The sequence below is a fragment of the Sceloporus occidentalis genome, unplaced genomic scaffold, assembly GCF_023333645.1.
Source record: "Sceloporus occidentalis isolate IW3139 unplaced genomic scaffold, rSceOcc1.0.p SCAF_4, whole genome shotgun sequence".
In the NCBI taxonomy this organism is placed as follows: Eukaryota; Metazoa; Chordata; class Lepidosauria; order Squamata; family Phrynosomatidae; genus Sceloporus; species Sceloporus occidentalis.
Window position 1 is genome coordinate 182,736,952 of NW_028316984.1, and position 27,806 is coordinate 182,764,757.

At 40.3% G+C, this 27,806-nt stretch overlaps 1 protein-coding gene across 1 annotated transcript in view; it reads left to right on the plus strand.

Annotated features, from left to right (window-relative positions):
• The first annotated feature begins 12,355 nt into the window (after positions 1-12,355).
• EML1 (EMAP like 1) overlaps positions 12,356-27,806 on the plus strand; it is a 186,478-nt gene continuing 171,027 nt past the window's right edge. Inside the window, exon 1 of the mRNA XM_089522520.1 lies at positions 12,356-12,606. Coding sequence (XP_089378646.1) covers positions 12,576-12,606 — 31 coding nt within the window. The 5' untranslated portion in view covers positions 12,356-12,575. The remainder of the gene's footprint in view (positions 12,607-27,806) is intronic.

The window sequence follows — 27,806 nt, forward strand, 5'->3', positions numbered from 1 at the left end:
AAAATAAATGTTAGTCTTAGAAGTACCATTACATTCCTTCTACATCTTCTTCCTTTCCTTTTTATGCTAAAACTGACTGACCAACACAGCTATTTCTTTGAAAACCTGTTGCAGAATAAAAACAATAAATTAATAACTCAGTTTGTCTTAAAGGTGTATGTCTTATGGACCCCTGAGATACATAATCAATTTTTTGGAGGAATTCTTTCTAAATATGAACAGATAATTGTGTTCAGCCACCATGTTAAAATGAACGGTTTACAAACAATGAATTTGTAGCTTTTTTAAAATTAAATTTAAAAAAGATGACAAAAATATCCTTTAGTCTCAAAGCTGCTCCTAGATTCTCTCCCTTTTCTTTTTGTTGAACACAAACTGTTTAAAATAAATAAATAAATAAAAAGATCATATCAGGCTGTCTTCATTATTGTCAGGAATTTTCACCATCCCTTGGGTCCTCTATATAATTATTGTAATTCTGTGGATGAGAAGGATTCTCCTTTGTTAGGAATTCTGCTGGATGTTAATCCACAAAAAAGACTGGAGTGTGCTCTTCCTGTCATTTACACAAGTTTTAATGTATCCAGTTTGAGCCCATAATTCATGCCGGCTCCATCTCACCTTCTTTTATTATTGAATGGAAATCCTCACTCAATCATCCTCAATTAGCCCCTGAAGCACTTACACTCTATAACCAATATTAGGATTTAAGGCTGCTGCAAGCATAACATTGCCTCTCCTTAATTCCTCCAGGGAATCTCCTGCTCTTGAGCCCTTCATCAGTTTAACCTTGGAGATCTGAACTGTCTGGTGAGGTTATTGATTCATTTCCTGCTGCCCTCTCATCCTCTGCTCACCCCCAGGCTGATTTACAGATTTTTTGGCAAAGGTGAGTGAAAACCCTTGTAGAGTTCATTCCCTCATTAAATTTTCAAAATGGCAGTAAGCAACTGTCAAGTATAATAATCATGTTGTTGTTGTTGTTTTCTAGGGAAATTACTACCCGTGTCTTTTAAACTGTGATTGCACCAGGAAAGAAGCAGCTTTGGCAATACTCTGACCCATATCTGCTCTTTATCCAACCCATCCCTTTTGATTGTCAATGACCTGGTAAGTGCACACGTCCACAGGTGCAAAAGTCACTCCCAGGGCAGTTGCACAATTGCCAGTCAAATGGTCTCAGTGTCCCCTCCTGCCCCTTGTCCTCCTTCCCCCTTGCTATTCCCAAGCACCCTGATTACCTTTTATTTTATTTATTTTTCTATTTCTTTTCTTTCTGTTTAAAAACTTTTTTCCCCTTCAGTCATAGTGGCATCAGTGGCATCACTCAGTTTGTCTCTCTTGGTGCGGTGTCTCCTCCCCTATACAGAATCCTTAGTCATGTTTTTTGTACTAAAGTTACTCATACTAATGTTACTCATAGATAGTGGATGCTGATATTTTAATTGTTGCCTGTTTTTTAACTCATTCTATTTTTATAGTACTACCTACTGTTTATATGTATTTTGTAGATTGTACGCCATTGGCAGGTTTTATATATTTTTATTGATTGATTATCTGTACGTACAATGCTGTGTACATTTACAGCGCTATAGAAATAAACTATCATCATCATTATCATCATCATCATCCATCGTAATTCCCATACATCATTGAATGCAATGGCAATAGTTGGGACAGAAACAACTAGCCAAATTAAAATTGTTTCTTTAAATTACAATATTATACGCACAGCCCAAATGTATTTGCAGATGCACAGTTTCATGTGGTTAAAGTGTAAATTTGGTCAGATGTGATGTAATTTTTTCTAAAAAAATTTTTTAAAAGAATATATTTTAAAAAAGTTTTTAAATTAAAATAATAAACCTGGGGCCTCTCTTTTCTCCTCCCACTGAGCCTCACTTCACTCACAGCATCCTTTCAGCATTTTAAAGGGATGCAAGTTGAATGCCAGAACCTGTTTCTGCCCAAAGGCAGATGTTTGGGGAGTGGTGGTGTCACCCCCCCTTAGGCTGACATCAGGTACGCTTGCACCCCACACACATCATTAGTAACACCCCTAGGTAGCAGAGCTGCAAAACTGGTCAAAGAAAGTAGGGGAAAAACACTAAAAGCATGCTGGGTAGGGCATAAGGCAGAAAAGCAGGTTTAAGGAAGAGTCTAGAAGACAGTGGGATGGGGGCAAGCAGCCCCAGTAATGCAGTTGAGAGGAGATGCAGTGATGACTGCCTTGAAAGCGGTATGTTCCATTTTATTTTTTACTAGTGTGATTGCTGCAAGTATGGGCCTCCTGTAATAATGTCTAGGAGAGTCAAGACCAGAGTATGGAGATTAGGGGAGCAGTTCCCAAAATAAAAGTTTCAAGTTTTAATGTAAAATATGTTTTTGACAAAAAATATTAGAGTGCAAATGGATATGGCTAACCTGTTGAACACAAGTTCTATGAAATGGTAAACAAGAATTAAAGTTCAATTTCAAGATCTAATGGAAAGGGATCAAACTACAATCTATAGCCATCTTCAGTTTGTGCAAATGCACATACTTATATGATCCAGCGTGGTACAGTGGTTTGAGTGTTGGAAGGTGACTTTGGAGACCAGGATCCAAGACACACTCCAGAAATAATCCAGTTCAAGACAGCTTTAACTGTCCTGACTGAGTGCTAGGGAAGCCTGGGAATTGTGGCTTATTGTGAACTCTCCAGAGCTATCTGACAGAGAAGGCTAAATGCCTAACAAAACTACAGTTCCCAGAATTCCCTAGCACTGAGCAGTCTCAAATTGGATTATTTCTGCAATGTGTATTGGACCCAGGACTCAGCCATGAAAGCCTATTGGGTGTCTTGGACAAGTCACATTTCTTTGACTTAAAGGAAGGCCAAGGCAAAATTTCTGTGGGTTTTTCGGGCTATGTGGCCATGTTCTAGAAGAGTTTATCCTTGACGTGTCACCAGCATCTGTGGCTGGCATCTTCAGAGATGCCAGCCACAGATGCTGGCGATACGTCAGGAATAAACTCTTCTAGAACATGGCCACATAGCCCAAAAAACCCACAGAAAACTATGGATGCCGGCCATGGAAGCCTTCGACTTCAGACCCAGTATACAAATCGTAGAATCGTAGAATCATTGCCAAGAAAACTCTGTGATAGGTTCACTTTAGGGTCTCCATAAATCAGAAATGACTTGAAGCCACACAACAACAACACACTGATATAACCAGGGACCCTTTCACACTACACAATTATAGACTCTTATAGAGACTTATACTTTTGAGGCCTGCAACTTTACAATAAAACCAGATAGATAGAAAGAAAGATGGACAGATAGTTAAATGCCTTCAAATAATTTCTGACTGATGGTGACCCTAAGTAGAACCTCTCATTATTATTTTTTTGGCGGAATTTGCTCAGAAGGGATTTGCCATTGCTTTCCTTTGAGACTCAGAGAATGGGACTTGCCCAAGTTTGCCCAGTTGATTTCCATGTCTGAGCAGAGATTTGAAACCTTGTCTCAGGAGCTGTAGTCCTGTACTGTAACCACTACATTATGTTGGCTTCCAGACAGAGAAAGAAAACTAGATTAATTATACTTCTAAAGGTATAAATTGTTATTTCTCCTTACAATATACAAAAAGTAGGTTTGTTTTCCTGTTTATCAAAAGAAGCTAAAAAAAAAAACACATCTGAGTGCTACAAGCCACTGACCTGTAGTGCAAAATACACTTAACCTCTCTCGTTTAGTTTTCTCCATACCCACAACAGTGCAGCAGCCTAAGGAAGCAGCACTTAAAACATTAGATCTTCCTCTTCAACTATTTAATGAGACCTTACCCAACTAAGTACAAAAATAACTAAAAACAGACAATAACATTGAAAAAGGAATGAAACTACCCCTCATCAAGTTACACTCAGAATATAACACTTTTTTTTTTGAAAGAAAAATTAGTTATAAGTAACTTCTTCTTTGCCTTGTTTCCCTTGTACCAGAAACAACAGCCAAACCATCCTTAACTGTGGATGCTCTAAACCAACTTATTGTATTGCATCAAGACCATTCCATAAGGTTGTAGTCAACAGAAGCTGGTAACTCTGCTGTCAGTGGGCTGGTGAATGCACTCTGGTCTGAGGCTGAATGAGTTATCCAATGTGCTGAACTATATCTTCAAAATAGGCCCACACCATGGATAGCTCATTTAAAGTTTAGAGCAGTCATCATTATGGGGAGCACACTCGAGGAACACGCATGAGAATTTGGAGGGACATGGCACAGCCACCAAGCGTGTACCAGTGCCATCACTGCACATTGTGCTTTACACAATTCCAAAAATTCCTGCCCCTTTACTGTGGTTTACTGTGGATAAATCAAATGTTATTTTTGAGGAGAAATACAGTATAGCATTCTAAATGAGTAAGCACTAGTTCATTTATGTAAATGAGTGTGACAAACCAGATCCTGCCTTCCTGGTGTGAAACTCAATTAGACCAGGATGCTTTCCACTCAGTACACAAATACTCACAGGTTGTAACAGTTATGACTTTTGTAATACAAAAATACAGCCTTAGATCTTTTGTAATACAAAACCCAGAATCCGCCAGCCAGCCATGGGAGTTATAGTACAAAACCCATCTCTGTTGCACGCTCTGCAAATGAGCTATCATTAAACTGAAATGTGGGGATAGCAGTTAAGATGGCTAAAAAAAGAAAGTAGATTTCCTTCTGAAGAATTAATTCCACAAATGCTTTGTTTTGGTGTACAATGTAATTTCCACATCAGACAGAACAATGATATGTCAATAGAAGGCACCCCATCATCTCTCAACTGATCCATTTGTTCCTTTGCAAAGACTAAATCCACTTCTAAGCCTTAGATCATATTTTATTTGCAAATTGCGGCATATCAAAACACTTAGTTTGCATGAAATATTTTATTTGTGATCCAGCCATATGACTGGAGAGATATAACTGTTCCTCGAGGTGGCTGGAATTCCTCTTGTTTCCCTCTTTGAATTGGCAGAATTAAAACCCCACACTACAGAATTGTTGTCATCTTAAATGAAAAAAAAAAGAAAAAAGAAAAAGATAATCTCCCCTTAAGCAGAGGACATCAGAGGAATGGATGCAAACCCGTTCCCTTCTCATTCTTAAGCAATGAGCTTGGTTGTGAAAAGCAGAGCTGATATGTGCTTATTTTTCACAGCATATCGAATGCCCCAATTTTGCAGTCAACAAAACTGCAGTCAACTCTTCTTTCTGCATCTGGTAAGAAATTTGTTATGCTTCCAGATTCCTAAGCCAATGGCTCAGGAATATAGTAAAGGCATGATCCCTTTAGCACAGCCTCTGAGCAGCCTCTATTTTATTTTGATGCACAAGGAACACTGTTCAGTAGCTTACTTTATTTTCATTTACAGTCATTCTGGTTTAAGGCAGGATTTGCAGCTGTTGGTTGTTATTCCCCCCCCCCCCAAGACTGTTATAGCACTCAACTCTGATCTCTATGCACAATTCTGAAAACTGGACAGTGAAGAAAGCTGGAAGAAAATGAATTCATTTGAAATGTGCTGCTAGATGAAAGTTCTGCAGATACCATGGACTGCCAAAATGACTAATAAAGTGTCCTATAGCAAATCAAACCTGAAATCTCTCCGAAAGCTAAAATGACCAAAGTGAGGCTATTGTAATATATGCCCTAAAGGCACCAGATTCCGTCACCAGAGATGTAGCCCTTACTCAGACCACTACACTACACTGGCTCACCTCACGCATTTACAGGTCTACAATGAAGTGGCTTAAAGTCTTTGGCTCAGAGGCTGGAGCCAGACTGGGTTAAAACAAAGGAAACAAGAATGTGGTTTTTGACTACAGAATAAACCCTGGGTGCAGCTACACTGTAGAAATACAGTAATGCAGTTTGACACCACTTATTGCTGTAGCTCCATCCTATGGAATGTTCAATTTGTCTTTTGCCTTCTCTGCCAAAGAGTGCTAGCATCTCACAAAGCTACAAATCCCAGGACTCTGTTGGATGGAGCCATGGCAGTTAAAAGGGTATCAAAGAATTGAAAGGTACCCTAAAGGGTTTGTTGGTTAGGTGGTGAGTGACACATTAATCAGGCTGGCATTTGCAATTAACCCTAACTGCAAGGAACAGCTCTCTTTAATTTAATCAGGATAGAAGTGCATACGTTCTATAGCTCCTACATGTCTGCAACATTCCAGTGGTTTAATCTTGTCCAGTTGGCCCTCCTTATTCATGAATCTGTTGTCCACAGATTCAACCATCTATGGCTTGAAAATATTCAAAAATTATATATATATTAAAAAGCAAACCTTGTTTTTGCCATTTTATATAAGGAACACAGTTTCACTATGCCATTGCATTTAATGGGGCTTGAGCATCCATGGATTTTGGTATCCTTGGGGGCTCCTGGAACCAACCACAGCAGATGCCAAGGGCTCACTATACCTGACAGAGACTCAGCTTGTACCTTCTGGAACAAAATGGATTCTTGAGCAAGGGTAACAGGATATTGTCAAATGAATCTACAGTAAACAATATGTGTAACAGATAACAAACACACCTGAAACTCTGCGGGGTACCATCTATTCCACCCTCTATTTATGTATTGGGGAAAATGTCATTTAGGTTCATCTTTGATCAGAATTTACTTTAGAAATTGGCAATTTCTTCATATTTGTTACAAAACTGACTTGAAATTTAAATATATTTTTCTTCTAAAAAGATCCCTTTTAAATAACAGCTATATAGCAAGTCTCCATGCTGAGACAGGCTGTACCTGTTAAATAGGGTTGGTGTGGATGACAAAGGATTTCATTTCCATTTATTTTAGGGAAAACAACCAAAAATTGCATACTGAAGGCAGAAGGAACTTGAGGTTTGTTTTTTAAAAAAAAAACACTTTAAAATTTTTATAAAGTTGTTTCTTTAAAGAAATAATATGGAGATAGTGACAAGTTTTTCCATTACTAAAATTTGAAATATTAAAATTATGAATGGTTTGGACTTCACTGACAGAAAGGCAGGTAAATGCAGTCCATATATAAAATTGTTAGTGTGTGTCTTTTAGTTGTTTCCTATTCCTTATGGTGACTCATGTTTTTTTGGGGGCAATATTTGTTCAGAGGGGTATTTCCATTGCCTTCCTCTGAAGCTGAGAGAGAATGATATGCGCAAGGTACCTGACCAGGGATTTGAAGCCTTGTCTTAAGAGTCATAGTCCAATGCTCAAACCACTACACCATGTAACCCCCATTTATGAATGGCCAAAATTGTTAATTCCACAGTTGTTGGAAAGATCAGATAAAAACCAGAGGGGAAAATTACGGATATGGTGTTTTGCATCAGTATCATCTGTGTAATCAGACAATGCGTGTTGCAGCCATCCACTCACCTTCCATGAGTATACAGCACTGTTGAAACCAATTATTCTAATTTAATACTGAGGTGGGATTTTTGTTATGGAACTAGTTGCTATATTTATGGATCCAGTTAGAATGATAGAGAAAGATTGGGTCTAGCCTATGTGTCCCCCTGACCAAGGAGTTGGGAGGAATTGCTCTGGTTCAGTCTCGATTTATCTTCTCTTACAGAAGGCACACAGAGTGATTACTTTTGTTAATCAAGTTCGGTCTAATGCTTATGTGTGTAATTTTTGATTTGACTGAAGCAAGCACTCAGCAGTCCAGGTCTACAGGAGCCACTATCTCACCCAATCAGATAAACCAAAGGCTTGAAATGAATCCCCCTTTTAATATATGCAAATTCATCTGATTTCTTTCCTTCCTTCCTTCCTTCCTTCCTTCCTTCCTTCCTTCCTTCCTTCTTCTTCCTCCTCCTCAGGTCAAGGGAGAGGAAGGCATTTACAAATTGCAAATCTAGACAGTAAATCCAAAGGAGGTAAAGAAGAGATGAGAACTCTTAAAATTATCCTGTTGCCATGCATTTATGATCCAAGCTATACAGGAAAGAAAAGTCATTAATACCATCCCTAGGCAGTTTTAATATAAGCACTTGGGAGACAGAGACGAACCCATTAAGCATTTGGGGAATAGAAATGATTCTCAGCAGAAAGCCAAAATGTCTCTTACACATTGACTTCATCTTGGAAGTTTAATTCTTACAACCACACCATTATAGTAAAGGTATTTTCTATGGAACATGGTAAACTAGAGGCTGGATTTAGGAAAGTTTGCAGCAATTGAAGGGTTTTTTTTTGTATTTTTGATACAACTGGCAGAATCATCTAGCCAGCATTGCTACTAGGTGGGAATTATAGTCCCCAAAGTAACTTTTCCAAGCTCTGATCTTGAACTTAAGGTAGTGAACAACACACATGATGTACACATGCCCTCAAACTGTTCCAGTTTGGTAGTGACAGTCCTGATTAATCCTGTTGTCCCACTTTTTCACCTGTTTTTTCTTTCCTCCCTCAGCTTATTTCAATTGCTGCTAACTTACTTCAAAATGCAAAAGCAGTTTGCACTCAGAAACAGGGGACAGGAGAGGAAGCAGCAGAACCTTGCCAGCACGCTGATGCAAAAGCAACTGCTGCAGCTTTTCCTAGCTTGTATGCCTACCTCATCTATGGAGATTACTGCACGCCAAATACACACCAGGATAGATGTGTAGCCATCACTGACAGATCTTATTGCACTGCCCCATGCCTGGGCAGTAGGCAGCCTGTATTCAGTCCGGGCTTTTCCAACAGCTTTTCAAGATGGGCTGTCTACTGTCTGGGCACTGGACAGTGCAATAAGATCCATCAGTGATGGTTACAACCTGTGTCTGTCCTGGTGCGGATTTGGCTTATGATAATTTCCAATAACTTGTTTCACTTTGACCACTCTGTGATGTTGCTTGACCACATGTGTAAGGATTCTCATGTCTGAAGTCATAGGAGTTTATCAGACAAGGGAAATTGGAAGTATAATCCAATGGCAATCCGAACGCAATCATGAGGAAAACGTTAGGGGATAACATTATACACAACTTTGGAAAACTGATTACTTTATTTACGTTAATAAACTGTCTTTTAGAGTAAGGCCTTCTAAGGCAGTGTAAAAAACCAGTAACTACCATATATACTTGACTATAAATCAACCTCATGTATAAATTGAGGGCAGGTTTTGGGGCCAAAATTAGGGATTTTGCTATGACCCATGGATAAGTCGAGAGTAAAACATCTAAAGGATGAAGCAAAGTAATGCAATGTAATAGAACTTACAAAATTCCAGCAGACATAATTCTTTGTGCTTACTTTTAAGGCTGGAAGGATGAGAGGATAGAGGGGATCGGTGCTTCCAGTACAGATTATTATACTCTTGCTTTTCACCAGGGGATTGTTCCTTCTTATAAATAAGAGTTAAGATACAGTACTTACATTGACCCATGGATAAGTGGGCTCAGTTTTTGGGGGTCAATTTTTGACCTAAATTTCTAGACTTATACATGAGTATGTAGAGTATGCCAATACATAATGAAACAAGAGGAACAACTGTGATAACAGTGATAAAATCCGAATTACCCATTGAAAACAGATAGTGCTGTAGACAGCCACAATAATACATACACACAACTCCAGTAGAATCCTAACCTAATCCAATTTTAGGACAAATTAAAGTGGAGGCCGAGCAGAAAACCTTCAAAACTTGGGACAACTACTAAGAAAAATCAAGGAAGAAAGTGCAAAGGCAGGCCTATGGTTCAACATAAAGGGGGGAAAATCACAATAGTGAATCTTGACAAATTCAACCTAAACAATGAAGAAATTAGAAGTAGTAAAAGAATTATCATAGCTGGAATCAGCCATTGATGAGAATGTGAATTGTAGCCAGGAAATTAGAAGAAGATTAAGAATGGGGATGGTGGCTATGAAAGAACTAGAAAAGATTCTAAAATGCAAAGATATACAACTCAGAACAAAAGTTAGAATCATACATGCCATTGTATTCCCTATTACTAACGTATGGATGTGAGAGCTGGACAGTTAAAAAAGAAGATAGGAAGAAAATCCATGCATTTGAGATGTGCTGGAGAAGAGTGCTGAGGATCCTAGGGACAGCCAAAGGACAAACAAATGGGTCCTAGAGCAGATCAAGCCAGAGTTCTCCCTGGAAGCCAAGATGACAAAACTGAGGCTGTCGTACGTCAGGCACATCAGGAGAAGGGAGGATTTACTGGAAAAAACAATAATGCTAAGAAAAATGAAGGGAAGTAGAAAGAGAGGAATGCCGCATGCTAGATGGATAGACCTTGTTAAGGAGAGAATGGGTATGAGTTTGCAGGACATTAGCAGAACAGTGGAGGGCAGAGGGTCTCAGAGATGTCTCATCCACAGGGTCGTCATGGGTCAAGATTGATTTGAGGGCAGTTAGCGACAACAACAACAACAAAAGTGGAGGCCTATAATGGTGGAATAAAAGCCCACAGGCAGGGGGCTAGAACTGAGAAAGTCCTGGGTTTCATGCCTTCCAATCTAATAACCCTTACAAGGCTTGTTTTAAGGCACATAAGACCTGCACAAATTCTCCATCAGACATCCCACATTTTTCCTTGCTTATGCCCTCTATATGACAGTTTGTTCAGACACAGGAGCCTGTAGTTCTTGTTTACTATTAAGCAGTAATTTGTTTAAGAATTTGCTTTAATTTATTAACTAACAGGACAATCCAAGGTAAATTCCACCTCAGTGACACTTAACATCACTCCAAGGACTCATTGAATTTGTGCTACCTCTCCAAAACTCTAAACTCTGCTTCTCCTGTTTTCATCAAGATTGCCATATAAGCACAACTCAGCTGAAATCTTAAATTAGTTAATTTTACATTGCAGTCAGCAGTGCGGTAAAAGTGAAGGTGAAAAAGAGGAGGTTCTGGCCCAGAGAAGGACATGTTTTAATATGGTTTGGGACATTTTGTCTTGTAACTGATGGCTAATTTAGGCACATACTGTCCTTCTTCTTAAACTACTTAATAAACACTTAATTAGCCTAATGTGTCTGACTTTGCATTCATTTTTCTAATTGCATAGATTTCCAACATTGTATTTGTTGCTATTAATTACTGTCAAATCAACCTCAATGTATGGTGACCCTATGAATGAGAGACCTCCTAGTTACACTGTCATCAACTGTCCAGCTCAGATCTTGCAAACCCAGGGCTATGGCTTCCTTGATTGAATTAGTCCACCTTTAATGTGGTCTCCCTCTTTTCCTACTGCCTTCTAATTTTCTGAGTGTTATTTTCTTTTCCAGGGAGTCATGTCATCTCATGTCCAAGGTATGACAGCCTAAGTTTAGTCACTTTGGCAAATGTGATTTGCTCTTGGACCCATTCATTTGTCTTTTTAGCAATACATGGTATATATAGACCTCTCATACAGTTCCATATTTCAGATGAGTCTTCCTGTCTGCTTTCTTTACTATCCAGTGTTCACACCCATACATAGAAATGAGAAGTATATTGCAACATCTCACTTGTGGTCTCCAAGGACTCCTTTCACATGGAGTGGTGGTAGGTGGCTGTGTTTGTGTCTATATACATCTTAAGGTGCTAGCTGTCTTCCCAGACATCCAGAGCTTGGAAAGTTATTTTGGGCACTGGCTATGTTGGTTGGAGATTCTGGAGGTCTGTAGTCCAAAAACAACTTCCCCAATCTCATTGAGATCTATAAATGTGGGAACAACAGTGATCTTTGTCTGGTTGTGTATTTTATCTGTGCCTCCACCTACGCTTGAGATATGTATCTGTATATGAACTCAAAAATAATAAAATGGCTCCAATGACCTTCATCCAATGGAAACCACAAACCCACTAGAAAGCTATTCCCTCGAACTTTATAGAAAGGGTGATCACAGCAACATATAATATTCTTTGATGTCCATGAATGGATAGAATGACCATAAAAACATACCTTCTGTAACTTTGGTACAGAAAAATACTCAAATGTAGCTTTTAGCAAAAGAAAAAAAGTTTCTCCACAGCTATGATCTATGCTTATCAAGCCAAAAACAACTTTCGTTTCTCCCAAGTAGAGTACATCATCCTAGCCACATGTTCTTGTTATGTAAGCAGGAATGCCCTGGAAACCAGCCCCACTTACAAGCTTCTCCACATCATAATTATTTTAGAGGGCATCTGATTCCGGATTCTCAGCATAGTTCTTAAAAGCTTTTTCATAAATATTCCATGCCCTTTTCAAGAGTGCAAGAGTGCCACTGTGACATTAAAGAGGAAGCTGTTTGAAGGGGAGGGATGTCAACAAATTTATCCACCAATCGCGTGCTCTTTTGGCACAAAAGCACATTCTTATCTTTACATCCCATAATGAGAAGGCAGAGACAGAATTTGTTGCTGTAACTCCTCGGGTGGGCAGATGTACAGCTGAGGAGAAGGAGAAAAAGGAGGAGAAAAAGGAGAGAGACAGACAGACAGAAGTGTTCATGTTTTGCTCACGTTTCTGCTGCTTGCCTTGACAGAGGAACAAGTCCTGTATTATTTTTTACCCTCCTTCTGTGGTTTTGCCTAAGCTGCATTAAAGGAAACTTCTTTTCGCATGATGTCAGACTGTGAGGGAATGGCTGTGGGTAAGTCCTGGATTTATATTTACCACACTGTCTCGAAGTGTAGTTCATGTTCTCAGCTTGCAAAAGCAACACAGAAAGAAGCTGGCATGCCTGTCGGAGGAAAACACTCTACCCTGTCGAATGGGTCAGAGCATGAAAAAGCAGGCATATATTCCTCCAAAACCAGTTCTGTCCCACAACATTCTTGCCTAGCCAGAAACGGACTGACACAGCGACAGCTTCATGTTTTTATTTTGCTTTATTTAAAGCTTTGTAAACTATATTTATGAGCATTTCAAAAAAAAATCTGACCTCTCACATGTTGAAGTTTCTGGGCAAAGAGCAGACAATTATAATAGTAGCCATGATAATATTGTTATTCAATGTGGTATAGTGGCTGGAGTAATAGACTTGGGAGGACTTGGGAGGACTTGCAAGACTTGGGAGGACTAGATCCAAGTCCCCAGTGAGCCATGAGTTTTACTGAGTTATTTTGGGCTAGTCAATCTTTTTCTTAGCTTGACTGACCTCATAGGACTGTTGTGAAAATAAACCTGGGAGGAAGATAGCCATGTATGTCCACCCAAGCTCATTGGACAGAAGGCATCATATAAATGAAACAACTAAACAACATATGGTGACCATGTAATAAAAGATAGCATGTATCATTGTATAGTGTATAGTAAAATTCCATAGAATCTACAGTGTCTAGATTTTTCCTTAAGAGAAATCTGGAACCTAATGTTTAGGCACAGGACCAGAATTTAGTATTCTGTTGTAACCTATTTGTATTGTTTCCCAATTTCAAAAGGGGGATAGAATGAAGTAAACTCAGATTTATTGCTAAAAGTGCATTGTGGTTCAAAAATAGTTGTCTAGCATAGCATATCTAATCACATTCCTTTACTAGGGAAAAAAGATATGCTTAAGAACTGGAGCCATTTGGTGGAAATAGGTATCCATGCTTTTCTGAACTCCCTCTGGGTAAGCGTCATCCTTTATCCTATATTTACTTCAGGAAGGAAAATCCAGGAAGGGGAGGGGGATTCACACTTGCATTTCTGTCCTGAGGAGATCCGTAGTTCCCACTACGGTTTACATGTCCAAATCTCTCAGTGGCATTTAAACCCTGGTTATTCACACATGCACCAGATTGATTCAAAATGGGGGTGGCCCCCTTCTGGATAGGATCCTGCACAATCTGGATCAATTCAGCAGTGTACTCCAGATTGCTCCAGACTTTTACAAAAGCCGCAGTAAGGACCCGGTGTCAAATACATTTGGTTAAATGGGTTTCTCTGAGTGCCCCCCCCCAACGGCGCTGGGTGCATGTGGGGCCTGTGTGAAAGTCATGGAGATAACCCAGTTTCACGCCAGGTTATTTCTATAGTGTGAATGGGGCCCAGGTCAATTCTATGCCAAATGATTCAATCTGGGTTGGGAAAAATTAGCAGCTCATTTAAAAGTGCACCATCATTTTCCTGTAGGATTGTTTATGGCAGTTGCATAACCATTTAATTTCATGGCCATATGAAGGATCAATGACTACTGTGACATTTGGGAACTCAAATTAGGGAAGCTGAGCTAGGCAGACTTATCTTGGGCCAGTTTTACCTAACCTGGTGGCCTCTTTTGGAGTTGAACCACAGTGACCATGCTGCCTGGACACAGTGAGAACTGTCATTCAAAGCATATCGAGGCCTAGTATTGTGGAACTATTGTGGTTTCCTCTGTGCCTTAATAGTGATTTTCAGCAATATCTGGAAAAATCTTTATCAGTGACAACTATGAATTCAACATCTCATTTCTGGTCATTCATGTCACCCAAGTTGGGGCTAAAAAAGATGTCCATATCCTCTGGAAAGCTGGATCCAGAGACCATAACAAAGCATATAAAATGATACACAAAAGCTACAGGAGATGCTGGACATATTAATTTGTCTATTTCTTCCTCAGTCTAACAAAGAATTTTTTTCCTTCCAGTTATAGCTGGTAACTAAAACTTCAGATTTCGTTTAACTCACTGTGTGTGAATAGGTGTGGCTATTCACTGTGTGTGAATAGGTGTGGATTTGTTTGTTTTTAGAAATGTTGCTGTTAAGTTTGCATAACTGGCTTTTTCCATGTCAATATGCACTTTATTTTATTATACTATTGTATTCTCCACTCCACAATTATCATTAATACCCTAAAAGAGTCTTTGTGGACAGACTGTCCTTTTCAACAGACATATGGATACAGACTTGGATTTAAGATGAGCAGTCGGCTTTAGGTCACAATATGTTTTTGTATGGGGCACAACAAACCAAATATACCAATGCTAAGCAGCAATCCTTTACATTAGATAGGGAAAAGATTACAGGAAGATATTTTTGTTGCCTTGTCAAAAGGTATACCGTGGAGCTAGAAACTAGAGCAGGGTGCTTTGCCAGCAGAGCTAGCCTCAGTTTAGAAGCTGGAACAATTTTGCTTGTTAAGCACTGTGGTGAGTCATGTCAGGGAAGTGGGAGAGGACAGGAAGATGAAATTCCAGTGACAGAAATGATATATAGTGCCCACCTAATATGAATGAAACTGCTGCGATGGCTGCTTGTATGTTCCGTTTTCCTTTGCAAAAAAGAAAAGGGTTAGGATATCATTTCTAACAGATCATTGTTGCTGTGGGTGTGACTCTGTTACTAGTTTACCCATATACAACTGAACTGACATTAATGGAAGTTTGCTTTCCCGGAGTAAGGGTGCATATGGGTGACAAGAATTTTCGTCACAATGATGATAGGGAAATAAGATCCCTCCTCTCATACATCTCCCTGCTGATCTTGTTACCCTTCCCCTATGGCAGCTATTTAAAGTGTACTAATTGCTTTCATACCTAAATGCTTTAAAGGCACTAGACCCTGTATGATCTCGGAAGCCAGACAAGGTCAGATTTGGTTTGTACTTGGAAGGGAGACCACCAGTTTGTTGTTGTATTCCTTCAAGTCATTTCTGACTAATCACAACCCTATCATAGCATTTTCTTGGCAAAATTTGTTCAGAGGAGCTTTGCCTTTGCCTTATTCTGAGGCTGAGAAAGTGTGACTTGCACAAGGTCACCCAGTGGGCTTCCATGGCTGAGTGGGGATTCAAACTCTGGTCTCGAGAATCATAGCCTAACACTCAAACCACTGCAGCATGCTGTGCTGTAGAGTGTACTTCAGAAGAAGGAGCTGGCAAAACCACCTCTGAGTATTCCTTGCAGAAGAAAACCCTATGAAATTCATGGGGTCACCATGAGTTAACTGGTAACTTGAAGGCATATACATGCATAATTACTTTCACATAATTAACATAATGCATTATTTGAGCCTCATTATGGTACTTTGCTATATGGTGTGCACGTATGCAAAGTCAATGTATATCTTTATGTCCCTGAAATTACAGCATAAATTGTGTTTAATTTAATAGTTCCCTGTTTGCTCATGGGTGACTTAGTTATCCTGTCAGCTTAAATGCTGGATACTTAAAATATGTTAGCTTTGATCTAATTAGAAGGCAGATATACATGCAGTAAGACAGAACAGGATCAGGATTCAATTACAAGGGATTCAATTACAAATTATGTCTGCTTTCCCAGCCACATGACATGCTTCAGGTGTGTTCGACTACAACTCCCATGACCTCTAGCAAGCAGAATGGGGATGGCAGATGTGGCGCAGCACATGTGGAGGGCACAAAGTTGGGAGAACAAAGTTGCCCCTAATCCCTAGAAATATGTTTAAAAGGCAGTGATTGTTATTGTAACCCGTTACTTCCAAGCTCTCCATTTGAAAAGAAGCTCTAACCATCCAGACATTCTGTTATCTTCCAGAGTTTTGAAAAGTGTTTGCAATGTACAACCAGGCTGCTCCCTTAAAGAAAGCAGGGCAAGCGTAATGTGATCATAGCTGTACAAAACAACCAGCCTGCAAAGAGACTGGCATTCTGAATAAAACTGCAGGCCCTGGGGAAATTTTATATGACTGGGCCTAACTTAAAACTCAGAAGTGAATGATGTACTATGACAAGGTCATCCAGTAAGATTGACCTTTTATCTAAAGGTGTATCCACGCTGCAAAATTAAAGCAGTTTGAAATCACTTTAACTGCAATTACTCTCTCCTACAGAATCCTGGGGTTTGTAGTTTGGTGAGACACCAGAGCTTCCTGACAGACCAGGCTGAATACCTTAACCATCTACAAATCCCCAAATTCTACAGGATAGAGCCATGACAGATAAAGTGGCATCAAACTGCCATTAGTTCTGCAGAGTGGCAGCATCCTTAATCTAATTTAACTGCTTCTAGCCAGGAGGTTAGAGGCAACTAAGAGGCCTGGGGCAACAACTGGTGGGGAGAGAAAGCTAAGTAAATACAGAGAGCCTCTGGAATCATGACAGTTAAAGTGGTATCAGACTGCTTTAATTCTGCAGCGTGGATACATCCAAGGTTGGGGAACTCACACTGTCACTATTTGTATGTGGATCTCTCACATATGCAAGGTGGATGTGTGCCTATTTAGCAGAACTTCTACCCACCTCATCCTCCCATCCTGAGGCCTTGTCATTCAACAACAGACCAACATGCAGATTAATATGTAAATCACTTCCTCCTAACCAAGGTTCACACAAGTATATATATACCTCACAAACTTCCATGCCACCATTCTCTGAAGATGCCAGCCACAAATGCAAGCAAAACATCAAGAATACATTCTTCTAGATTGAGGCCACATAGCCTGGAAAACCCACAGTAAATGTACTCTGTCTTTTACATGACACCCTGTCTTATATTTAAAGATAGCTGTCATGTTATTTTTCATGGAACTCCATGGAATCCTGGGATTTGCAGTTTAGAGAGGGCATTTAGTATTCTAAGTGCTCTAGTGATTCACCAAACCACAAATTCCAGGATTCCATAGGATGGGATCATGGCAGTTAAGGTGGAATCATAATACTATAATTGTGAATGAGTAGTGTGGAATGAGATCCTGGTTTCTTTCTCTAAAACCCAAATGGAAATGTATAATGTTCTTTTGACAAGACACCTGTGACCATAAGGTTTGCTTTTTAAGAGAAAAAGAAAAAAAGAAAAGAAATGCCAGTCTCTTTGGGAGAAGGCAGTCACTTTAGCTTTCTTCCACCAGTAGCAATTATATTGACATTCTTGCACTATCCATTAGCAGTAAGTACATAGATGTTCTGTCATCCCTACATGTAGATAAAAGCAACACACATCAATTATTTAAGGGCTTTCCCTAGTGTGTATTATCCCCTCCTTTCTTTTGTAAAGCTGTGGCATTCATTCCCTACAGGGATGAACTGACTTTTAAGCATCAAGCATTTTGATTAGAGAAATGTGCACAGAGTAATTGTTCTCTCATTCTTATTACAGTCAACTTCTCCTCTACACCACTCCAGGATAAGCCTGTGAAGCTGAGCAAAGAATCTTAAAATCTGGTTTTCTTCTGTTCCTTTACACTAGAGTTTCTGGAAGAGTTCAGTCTAAGGCTGTGTCTTTATGGGCAGAATACTCTGAGAGCAGCCCAGTATTCTGGTGTTCTGGTCCCAAAGCTGCCCCAAAGTCTCTGTTATGAGTGCCCCATTACCTGGGCACTCTAGAGCAGGGGTAGGCAATCTTTTTAAGCCGGGGGCCGGGTTGCTGTCCCTCAGACAACTGGGGGGCCGAAGCAAAAAAATAAATAATTAAATAATTATTTTTTAAAAAATAAATAAATAAACCGGGACAAATGTAGGACAACATTTTCAAATGGTGGACACTTTTTTTCTAAAAAGTGGAGGACACGCAAAAAATTTTGCTGATTTTTTAAAAAATGTTAATATAAATGCATGTTTCTGAGGCGTCTATAGACAATTGCCCCCCTTGCCCCTGCGCGCGAGAGGCCAAAGGCCCCGGTGGCAATTGGCGGCAGGACTGGGCTGGGGCCGGTCCCAAGGCCTCGCTGGGCCGCATCCGGCCCACGGGCCACAGGTTGCCTACCCCTGCTCTAGAGCAATGCCAACCAGCTGTTTGAGTGTGCATCCCACTGTGCTGTCCATCTGCCTGGTGTTGATTTGGAGGGCTTCGGATTTTCTGAGAAGATTCAGAGCAAAAGGTGAACTTTTAAAATCTGTTGTAAAAGGGGTCTACCATGGTTTCGGGGCTGAATTGGGCATATGTCTTTAGGACAGTTTGGACCAGAACTGGGGATTGGGCCCTGCATCATCTGGACTGTTCACTATGAGGGCTGGAGGAGTAAGTGTCATTTGGCCCAAGTAGATATGGCCTAGGTGAATTCCAGTGCAAACCTGTGCTACATCTCCCAAATCAAAATTTAGTTATCTATCAGATTTCACACTCTCCAAATATTCTGACAAATGTTCTTGTGTCCTCCTCCCCACCATAGATCAGGATATATTTTAAAATGCGTATTTTGTGGGGATAATACATATTTGAGAGGATATATGCATTGATCAATGCAACCTACATCTTTCTTGTGATATAGTATGTTTTATATGAATAATTGATATATGTTGAATTATGTTTTGTGTGTGTAATCAATCAATAAAGATAATATTTTTTAAAAGTATCTTTAAGATAAAGATGCTACACTATTATAGATTTTTAAAAGTAAAGATCAGTGCAGAAATGGGACTTGACAAATGGATTGGGTGAAAATATATAGACGTAAAACAGACAAGCAACAAATTGATGTATCCATTCTTGCCCAGGCAATCAGGAACAAAAGCCAGGCAACAGACAATTTGATAGAATGTTTTTTCCTGTCAAACGCGAGGTTTCCTAGGAGAAAAGGGGAGCATGTTATAACTCATCAGAAAGAACTATTGAAGAAGGCTAGACAATAGGAGAGGGCTCTCTGAAACCCTCCTACATAGATTTTGGAAAGAGAAAGAGGGGCAAGAATACAGGAGAGGGCTTTCTGAGATGCTGTTAGGATTCTTCAAGTTAAAACGTGAGGAGGTAAAGGAAAGTGAAGAGAGATGGTGTGTAATGGTTTGAATAAAGGACTAAGATTCTGAGCCTGCATCTACATAGCAGAATCAATGCAGTTTGACACCACTTTAACTGTCATGGCTCAGTGCTATCTGGGATCTGTAGTTTTGTGAGATATTTAGCCTTCCCTATCAGAGAGCTCTGGAAGCACAAAATCCCCTTCAAATCCCAGGGTTTCATATGATGGAGCCATGACAATTAAAGCAGTGTCAGACTTCATTAATTCTTCAGTGTGACAGTAATACTGAACTCTGGGAGACCAGGTTTTAAATTTCTACTCAGCCATGGAAACTTACTCAATGACCTTGGGCAAGGCACTCTCTCTCAGCTCCAGAGGAAGGCAATCCCATCTGAACAAATCTTGCCAAGAAACCCTATGATAGGTTCTCCTTAGGGATGCCATTAGTTGAATATGACTTGAAGGGACACAACAACAAGAACAGTAAAGTAGTAAGACCTAATGGATCTTAATTATTATTAATTAGAGACATGGGCAATGCCAACTTCACATCAGCCAATCTACAATAAACTATAATGCTGTCTTCTTCTTTGTAAGTTGTAACCAGTCCCATATGAGTTGGATCTGAAATGATTATTCCCTCCCATGTTTGCAATTATCAGTGTTTTTCAGCATATAAAACTTCACTTGACTTGATAAATTTGGCCAATGAGAAAGGGTTGTGATCAAGGGGGGATAACCAAGTGGAGTGAATAATAAGTTGGCAGGGAAAAGAGAGGGGATGATAGCCAGTGTGGTATGGTGGTTTGAGTGTTGGACCGTGAGTCTGGAAATCAGGGTTCAAATCCCTGCTTGGTCATAGAAACCCACTGGGTGACCTTGGGCAAATCACACACTCTCAGCCTCAGAGGAAGGCAAAGACAATCCCTCTCTGAACAAATTCCACCAAGCAAACCCTGTGACTGCCGCCCACCCGCCCGTCTCCATCTGGGCAGGAGCGGCCCAGAGGACTCTGTTCGCCGCCGCAGTGGCGTTTCTCCAGGGGGGCGGGGCCGGTGGGAGCGGCTCCTACAAAGCCGGCCCGCCGGCTCCCCCAAAGAGGACGCCGCCCGCCCATCTCCATCTGGGCAGGAGCAGCGCAGAGGACTCTGCTCACCGCCGCAGCGGCGTTTCTCCAGGGGGCGGGGCCGGTGGGAGCGGCCCCTACAAAGCCGGCCCGCCGGCTCCCCTGTAGAGCTCTCTGTTTACGCCCCTATACCATCAGCGCGGAGCGCCAAGGACTGTTGCCTGGTCCCGCCGTCGTGGACTCTCTAGAGGGAGGGAGATTGAGGAAAGGGGTGTAGTTTGTTTCTTTTGTTAGGAGTTTGTTGGGACATGGGTTGTAATGCCTTCCCTCACATGTCCTGTCTTTCTTTGCTTTTGTATGCTATTTATTGTATTTTTAGATTGTCTTATTATTTGACTGAATAAGGATGGATTTAATGATGTATAGTACTATATGGTTTTTATGATGTTTGTAACTTGTATTGTGTTGTATCTTATTTTGTTGTACACCGCCGTGATCATAGGAACGGCGGTATATAAATAAAATTTCATTTCATTTTCATTTCATTGTGTCACCTTAGAATCACCATAAATCGGAAATGACTTAAAGGCACACAGCAACAACAAGGGGGGAAATCTAGTGCTACTGACATGAACAATTACACAAAGTAATATGTATGCATATCACAAGAAAAGTTAATATATGTAAGGGTATTAGGAAGCTATGAAATAATTTACAATCAATAAAGAAAGCCACCATTCATTGTAAGAAATAAAGGTCATATCATAATTTCTTTTCATGACTGTCATTGTAGAATTCCAGGGCCCAAGTTAACTTTTATACAACACACTAAAGGAAGATTTTTTTAATCTCATCACTTGCTGATTAAAATTTGCTAACTGAGTAAAGGAACAACAGCATTATTTGATTCTAAAGCTGTAGCTGATTTAATTTGCCCATTAAAGTGATTAGAGCCTGCAGTTTCAATAGCTTAATGAAAATTATTCCATATCATGCAAAGATCCCTTTATGCTCTATTTAAAGACTGATTGACTGAAACTCAACAGCAGTAAAGGCCTCACAGTGTTCTCAGACTGCTAGCCATTTATTCGTAGCAACATTTCATACACTGTCCTGTCTGACCATCCCCTTGACACACATTGGCCTCAATCCAACATTCTCTCAGTGTAACATAAATGTCTGCATGCAGAGATATGCTACATTTGCATTACACACACCTCATGCTGAATAGCAACATTTCATAACATATATCATTGACTACAATATAATATATAACCTCAATGTAAAATATAGGATATATGAGCCAAATGCAAAATATACAATGTACAACTACAATGCAAGGTATTGGATGCACAACCACAATGCACAATGTGCAACTTGCAGACACAAGGTGCAGAGGAACATGCTGGCATCTCTTCTTCCACTGCTATCAGCAAAATATGTCCATTGCACCATGGTGACTTTTTAGGCCTACATATATTACGTGACTTACACACACATATATTTCTAGGAGAATTCCAGCTTGTATATGAGTTAATCATCTACTACTGGAACAGGTGATGGTGGCTTCAGAGATATTGTTGAACTGCAGATTCCATCAGTCATAGGTTTGTTAATGGTGAGGGAACATGGAGCTGAACTCCAACAATCTTTGCAAGGCCACAACTGCCCTCAGGTGATCTAGCAAAACAAAAACAAAATATGAAAAGGCTAAGGTCCGAATCAGATGGGTCAAATGATGCGGTTTCCAGCTGTGTTCCGGGTGTAGCTTTTAGATGACATATGACTCATACATGGAGTGAAACTACACTGGACCCATGTTATTGCTGAAGAACTGGGTCGAAAAGGAGCTGTAAAATAGCACTCCTTTTGCTGGCCCAGTTCAAAACCAAGGTGGCAGCCTGGATTGGGACCAGGCATGAATCGTGCTGGCATGGTTGCAGACTGTATTTTTTGGCTTGTCTATTTGGGGCCTAAATTTCAAGGCCTGAGACTAGAGGACCTGTATCTTGCATTAGCAAGTACATTTCTATACCGCTTATCAGTGCACTTAAGCACTCCCTAAGCAGTTTACAAAGCATAAGCTAATTGCTCCCAACAATCTGGGTACTCATTTTAGCAACCTTGGAAGGATGCAAGCCTGAGTCGAGCTTGAACCCTTTTGCTGGTATTGAACTCACAACCTTATGGTTTGTGAATGAGTGGCTGCAGTACAGGCATTTAACCACTGCACCACCAGGGCAGTCACCTTTACCAACCCCAGGTTTAGCTGAATGACACTGTTACATCAGTCACACACCATTTTAATTATCATGGTTTCATCCTAAGGATGAAACTGGCATCTGCAGTTTAGTAATTGCGTAGAATTCTCTGCAAGAGAGCTCCAGCTCCCAAAATTGTAAGTATCCCGGTTGCCTGTCTGCACTGAAAAAGTAAGATGATTTAATACTCATTCCTAATCTTCTCCTGAATTGTAGCTTGGAGAAGGCATGACAGTGAAAGTAGTATGAATCTGGTAGAACTCTATAGTGCAGTTACTTTTCCTATTGGCCACAAATACAGGGATTATAGCTGGTTTGTTGTTAGTTCTCCTTTTCCACAGTCCAAAATTAAAATGGCCTCCAAACTGCAGTCCAAAGGCAGAGCTACTGCATCATCACATCTATCTAGCTATCTATCACCAAAAAAATTGCATGTAGATATGCATTTAAATATACACACTTTCACATGCATTCTCTCTCAAAATAAGCCTTCATGTGGAATTTTTAAAGCATTCATTCATAACATTTGATGTTGTTAACTACTGTCAAGTTGACTGCAACTTATGACAACTCTATAAATGAGAGACCTCCAAGTCATCCTGTGATCAACAGCCTTGTGCAGATCTTGCAAACTCAGGGCTCTTGCTTCTTCAGTTGAAAAGAACTCACCAGACAAGATGATATCCCTTAGTAAGGTGGAGGTCAGTAGGAAGAAAGAAAGGCAATTTTCTAGATCAGTGGTTCCCAAACCTTGGTCCTCCAGGTGTTTTGGGCTTCATTTCCCAGAAGCCCCAGCCAGCTTGGCCAACAGTCAGGAATTCTGGGAGCTGAAGTCCAAAATATCTGGAGAACCAACGTTTTGAAAACCACTGTTCTGGATGTATACTCTCAGTCAGGGAAGACATGACAATGAACCTGCTGGGACACCATGGTTTGAAGTCAACAATAACAACAATCATCTTGTAATGCAGTCTTCTTCTTTTCCTATTGCCTTCAACCTTGCCAAGCTGTATTTTCTAATCAATCATGTCTTCTCATGATATGTCCAAAGTACAACAGTCTCCTCCAGCACCACATTTCAGTTGTGTTGATTCTCTTCTTAAAAGCTTTCATCACTGGCCAGCTTTCACAACCATACAGAGAAATCAGAAATCATAGTATCATAGAAACCTAGGGTTGGAAAAGACCTCTGAGGACACCCAACCTAGCCCTCTGCCATGCAGTAACACACATTCAAAGCACCCCGGGTAGATGGTTGTCCAGACTTTGTTTAAAAACTTCCAATGTAGGTGAATCCATCACTCTCCGTGGCAACACATTCCAGTGCCAAATAGCTCAGTGCAATGGAATGGACAATCCTGACTTGATATATCTTTACACTTAAGGATCCTGTCTAGTTTCTTCATAGCTGCCCTTCTACCAGTTTAGAGTTTGCACTTTTGTCTTTAGAGTTGGGAGAATGACAGCTTCACAGAAAAGCCTGTCCAAAAGAATCACGTGTTCTGGAGTACAATTTAATATTTGTGGGTGGTCACAGGCTGGAAATGAAATTACGAAGGTCAGAAAAGAACATGGACCACCCAGACTCATGTTTCCCAAGACTCCAAACATGCAATGCCCAAAGAAAGCAACTGAAAGAATCACACAATAAATCTGCTAAGGTTTTTAAAACAAACAAACAAACATATAAAATGCTTGTAACCAAGTAGAATTGTCATGTTCCCATCTGCTTGAACTGCACAAATATTGTGGAAGGAATTAGCAGCAAATAATCTATACCCTTTTTCTTATGAAAATTTATAGTAAGCTATACCCATAATAATCCATACCTTTTTCTTACGGGGATTTGTAATACAGTCAACCCTTCACATTTGCAAATTTGATTATTTGAGGGTTTAGTTATTCATGGATTTGATTTATATGTTCACGATAGGAATCTCTAGGTCCTCTGGCACAACTCTGCTGGAAATTGACCATACAGTTGCACTGGAGGACATGGAGATTACTAGAGAAAACACTTCTCTAGGCATTTGTAGGTCCTCCAGCATGATTCTATGGTCAACTTCTGGCAAATGTTGACTACAGAGTTCGATAGAAGACCTAGAGATTCCTAGAGAAGTGTTATCTCAGGTAAAAACATGGTGGTTTTTTATTTGCAGTTTTTCTACTTTCACAGGGGTCCTGTGCAAATGTGGAGGGCCAACTGTAATCTATAATTTTTTTCTTATACACATCTATACCTGTTTTCCTTGCTTAGTACTGATTATGACCTATAAAGCCCTATATGACTCAGATTCAAGCAATCTGAAGGACTATCTTCCCATATGAGTTTTCCCAAGCTCTAAGGCCCGATACAGATGGGCAAAAAGCGCCATCCTGGGGCCAAAATTAGGGCTCGGAAGAGTGGAGCATCTGCACGCTACGCACTCTCCAGGTACCATTTTGGTGTGCATGCATTCACATGACACATGCACCGATGACGTGCCTTATGCTATCTTGAGTGAGACTGCCACCATACTGTAGAATTAATGCAGTTTGACATCACTTTAGCTGTCATAGCTCTGTCCTATGGAACCCTGGGACTTGGAGTTTGTTGTGGCATCAGAGCTCCATGAAAGAGAAAGCTAAATATCTCACAAAACTACAAATCCCAAAATTTCATAACTTTGAGCCATCGCAGGAAATGAGTGTCAAACTGCATTAATTCTGCATTGTGGCATAAGCCAGAGTTCTTTATTACTTACATATTTGAGTAAGCACATGTACAATCTGTTACACCAGATTAGATTTCAACTGGTGTAATGGTTATCTCTTCTCATCAAGGACCATAGGAACTGTTGCTCTGTGAGAACTGACTACAGATTTCTAAGAGACCTCTGTTGTTGTTGTTGCCGTGTGCCTTCAAATTGTTTCTGACTTATGATGACCCTATGGTGAACCTCTCATGTGGATTTCTTTGCATGATTTGTTTGGCAGGGGTTGCCATTGCCTTTCCCTGAGGCTGAGAGAGTGTGACTTGCTCAAAGTCACCCAGTGGATTTACATAGCAACTCAGGATTTGTACTCTGGTGTCCAGAGTCATAGTCCCATGCTCAAACCACTATACCATGCTGGTCTCCAGGGACCTCTGCAACACAAGAAAAGTAAAATCCTAAAGATGTCTTGGCACAAGCTATGGCAGTTGTATTACTGTAAAACTAGACATCCTCACAAAAGAGGTGAATTTTCAGATGGCTAGCTGTGTTATCCCAATTGCCTAAAAAGGGAAGAAAAAAGTAGTTCTGAGGCATGTCTCAGATGAACCTATTTATTTCAGGATAAGCCTTTGTAGACTGCATCCTGCATCTTCAGATGTATCTGAGCAAGTGAGCTGAAGTCCATGAAAGCTTATGTTGAACTCATTTTATTTCTCTTAAGAGTGCATCAAGACTACATTTTATTTTATTTTATTTTTATTTTCTATGAAAAGAGGAGGGATTATAATAATGATGGAGCACAATTTATCCCACAGCTATTTGTTTTCTCTTTCTCTTTGTATGTGTGTTTGTGTGTGTGTGTTGATGAGAGAAGGGAATGTACTTCTGAAGCTCCTTTTTAAAGAAAATATGGATGTTGAATTTTTCATCTGGAAAGCCATCTCCTCTCTCTTGACCCACATCAGCAAATCATGTAAATCAAAGGCAGTCCAAAGCATCTTTTTAAATTGCCAGCAATTTAAAGTGACAATATTCTTTGCCACCCCCTGGCAGTAAATCTGGAGATGATGAAAATCAGCTAAGAAGAGTTACCATGCAAAGAGATGTGTGTTTGCATGTGTGTGTAAAATCGAATGGGCTTACAACAGTGTAAGGAGTGGCCCTGCTGAGACACATGAATGAGAGTGTGTCAGAAGCATGCCCTTGCTGTGCTCAAACCATTTTCAAGAGCACCCCCACAATCCATGGATGTTTCAAGGAACAAAAGATCATAAAGCATTTGAATTCATAGCAGGCAACTTACATCTGCTACAGGATGCCTTTAGAGGGGGGCTTTTCAAAAAAAATCAGAAGAAAGAAAATCATGCTCTTCATGAGTAAAACCGCTCTGCAGGTTGATTTGAACATTTTCAAACCCTGGTTGTTCAAAGAGACAAGGCTGCAGTAGCTCCTTGCTTTAACTTCTCCCTTGCCTTAGATCTTAGCATTAAACTGAGGGGGAAAAGCTAAGGGTAAATTGAAAAATTGAATGCTGAAAGGTGGAAAGGGACAAGAATCCATTTCAGAATTTTGATTAACATAGGCATAAAAGAGCAGGGCCATTCAAAGATTTTTTGCTGTCTGAGGGAGATAAAGAAATGCCCCTTTATATCCATAAAGTCATAATTCATAGTACCCATACCCAGCCCGGTTATTTTGGCACTAAAGCAGCAAATGCCATACACATCTATCCATCTTTAGCAATAAAAATATATATCTAAAGGGCTGAGCAGATAGACGGGGAAAACCAGGCCGATCCCGTTTCCCCCCAAACCAATTGGAAACACCATATGGCCCACTTCCAAGGTGGGTTCAGCACCCACAGCCAGTCTGCACTATGCTGTGTCAAGCCACACCTCTTAGGATTTTTTTTGGGGGGGGAGGGTTGCCTCTCCACCATGCATGCACATCATCGCAAAAACACAAAATCTGAGACCAGAATTATCTACGTCTTCTCCCCAGCTGCCATCCCATTAGATGCCTTATGTGGCTGGCCACATGCTTGTGTGGCTGGCCACATCACCTGTACAGTGCATCAGTGCACCCAGGGACACATTGGCAAAGCACAACCATGCCCCCCATACATACACATTTCCCCACTTTACCCCATGTACCCCTGTTCGACTGTCTGGTTTGTGTATGTTTTAATTACATCCATTGCATTATTGGC